The sequence below is a fragment of the Monopterus albus genome, unplaced genomic scaffold (assembly GCF_001952655.1).
Source record: "Monopterus albus unplaced genomic scaffold, M_albus_1.0 scaffold12.1, whole genome shotgun sequence".
Taxonomy (NCBI): Eukaryota; Metazoa; Chordata; class Actinopteri; order Synbranchiformes; family Synbranchidae; genus Monopterus; species Monopterus albus.
In genome coordinates this window covers 1,690,761-1,692,418 of record NW_018127892.1, presented here as the reverse complement: position 1 = coordinate 1,692,418, position 1,658 = coordinate 1,690,761, and the positions used below count along the sequence as shown (strand labels likewise).

At 39.7% G+C, this 1,658-nt stretch overlaps 1 protein-coding gene across 4 annotated transcripts in view; it reads right to left on the bottom strand.

The window, feature by feature from the left end:
- Positions 1 to 216: 216 nt before the first annotated feature.
- add2 (adducin 2 (beta)) overlaps positions 217 to 1,658 on the bottom strand; it is a 20,262-nt gene continuing 18,820 nt past the window's right edge. For 3 of the 4 annotated variants that reach the window (XM_020590346.1, XM_020590345.1, XM_020590347.1), the window contains one exon: positions 217 to 1,359. In XM_020590346.1, the coding sequence (XP_020446002.1) occupies positions 1,103 to 1,359 (257 nt within the window). In that variant the 3' untranslated portion in view covers positions 217 to 1,102. Of the gene's footprint in view, positions 1,360 to 1,531; positions 1,566 to 1,658 lie in introns of all 4 variants that reach the window. The other variant, XM_020590348.1, reaches the window with a different exon arrangement.

The window sequence follows — 1,658 nt, the reverse complement described above, 5'->3', positions numbered from 1 at the left end:
ATCCAATACACATAAGCCTCATGTCCAGCTGGTTTTAAATCAAACAATCTTTAATGACTGATACATGGTAACCTTGCAACACTCACTTATACACTCTAATATAAAATAAATGTAAAACATGAGCAAACATCACACATCAGCATAACAGCTATGGGTTAAAACAAAATTACAACTGTTAAGAGGTATTTTGCACACATACATTTAAAAGAAAATGACAAAAGTGGAATGTTTAGTACCTTCTATATCTTCTGTTACTGGGTTTCAAACTGCATTGACAAGCAATAAATTCTTTATGCTTAATCCTTTTTTTGTTAATAGTGGCATTTACAGCAGCTTGTGTTTTCATTGCGAGCCATAATATTTTTGCCTTGCTTTTTATTTTTTCATCCCTGCTGTAAAAAGTCAACGGGCAAATAGTTTGACAAAACCAGCATTCAGAAGAGCACAATCAGTAGCTATCAGTGTACTTCTACATGTACTGTTCCCCAAATCATGACTAAAAGATGCCTATAATGAACAAATGCAACATACTAGAATGTCAATATACATATGTCAAGTGTGTATACATGGATAAAAGGATGCATCATTTATAGGGACTTAATTTGTCTTGCAAAGTTGGGGATAAAAAAAAAATTCTGAGGGGCAAGTGCACAGGATCACAGTTGTAACCCCAGTTGGAAAAAAAGAACTTGCTGAATGTCTTTACAGTGAAGTCAAGTAATGGTTTGAAAGCAGGGCAGGTGAAAATAAAATGGGTGTAATATAGGGAGTGTGTGTGTGTGTGTGTGTGTGTGTGTGTGTGTGTGTGGGACAAGAAGTAGTGTGTCAAAATGTTGGGCTTTGTCTGACCTGGGTCAAATAGTATGTGAAAATAATTGTTTTTTTTAACCTGCTTAAGATGGATCACCACATAGATCAAATCAGTGAATAGCAGTGTTACAGTAAATTATCTGAAAGTTAATTAAGTACAATGTATCTGTGAACGACATCTTAACTGACAGTTTGAATAGATCTGGTGTGGTCAACTCCATCTGCTACTCCGTCATACACCAAAAAATATTTCACAGTAGCATTTCACCAAGGTCTGCTGTATCTGAATGCCTCAGGTCTCTGCTTTCTCCTTTTGCTTCTTGCTCTTTTTCAGGAATGACGGTGGCTTGAACTTCTTCTTTTTCTTGGACGGGGACTTGGAGGGCGAACCCTCAGGGGTGCCGCCTTGTGGTTTGGCAGGCGGAGCAGTAGGGGTGGAGGAAGTGTCATTGGTTGAAAGAGCCTTCATGCCTTTCTCCAGTTCCTCCGTCATCTGCTTCTCCTCCTCACCTCCGTTCTGTATGGCTGGAGAGTCGGTCTTTGCCTCTTCTGTTCCGAGCGTTGCAAAAACAAAACAAAACACAATAATCAGGAATCAGGCAGGACTGAAAGACGTGAGTGGGGTGAAGCTGCAAAGCTCTATGCTAGACAAGCTGCTGCATATTTACATGCTTGCTTAATGAGAAGTGGGTTGTCATACATACTGTTTCTCTGTACTTACTAGTGAGACAAGACCAAAGCACCAGAAGTGTGCCCTATGAATCAGTGTGGAGTAACACAGGAGAGACAGATACAGAGGGAGAGAGTACAACAGATACAGTGGGTACACAGAAGATGAATTTCCCTAC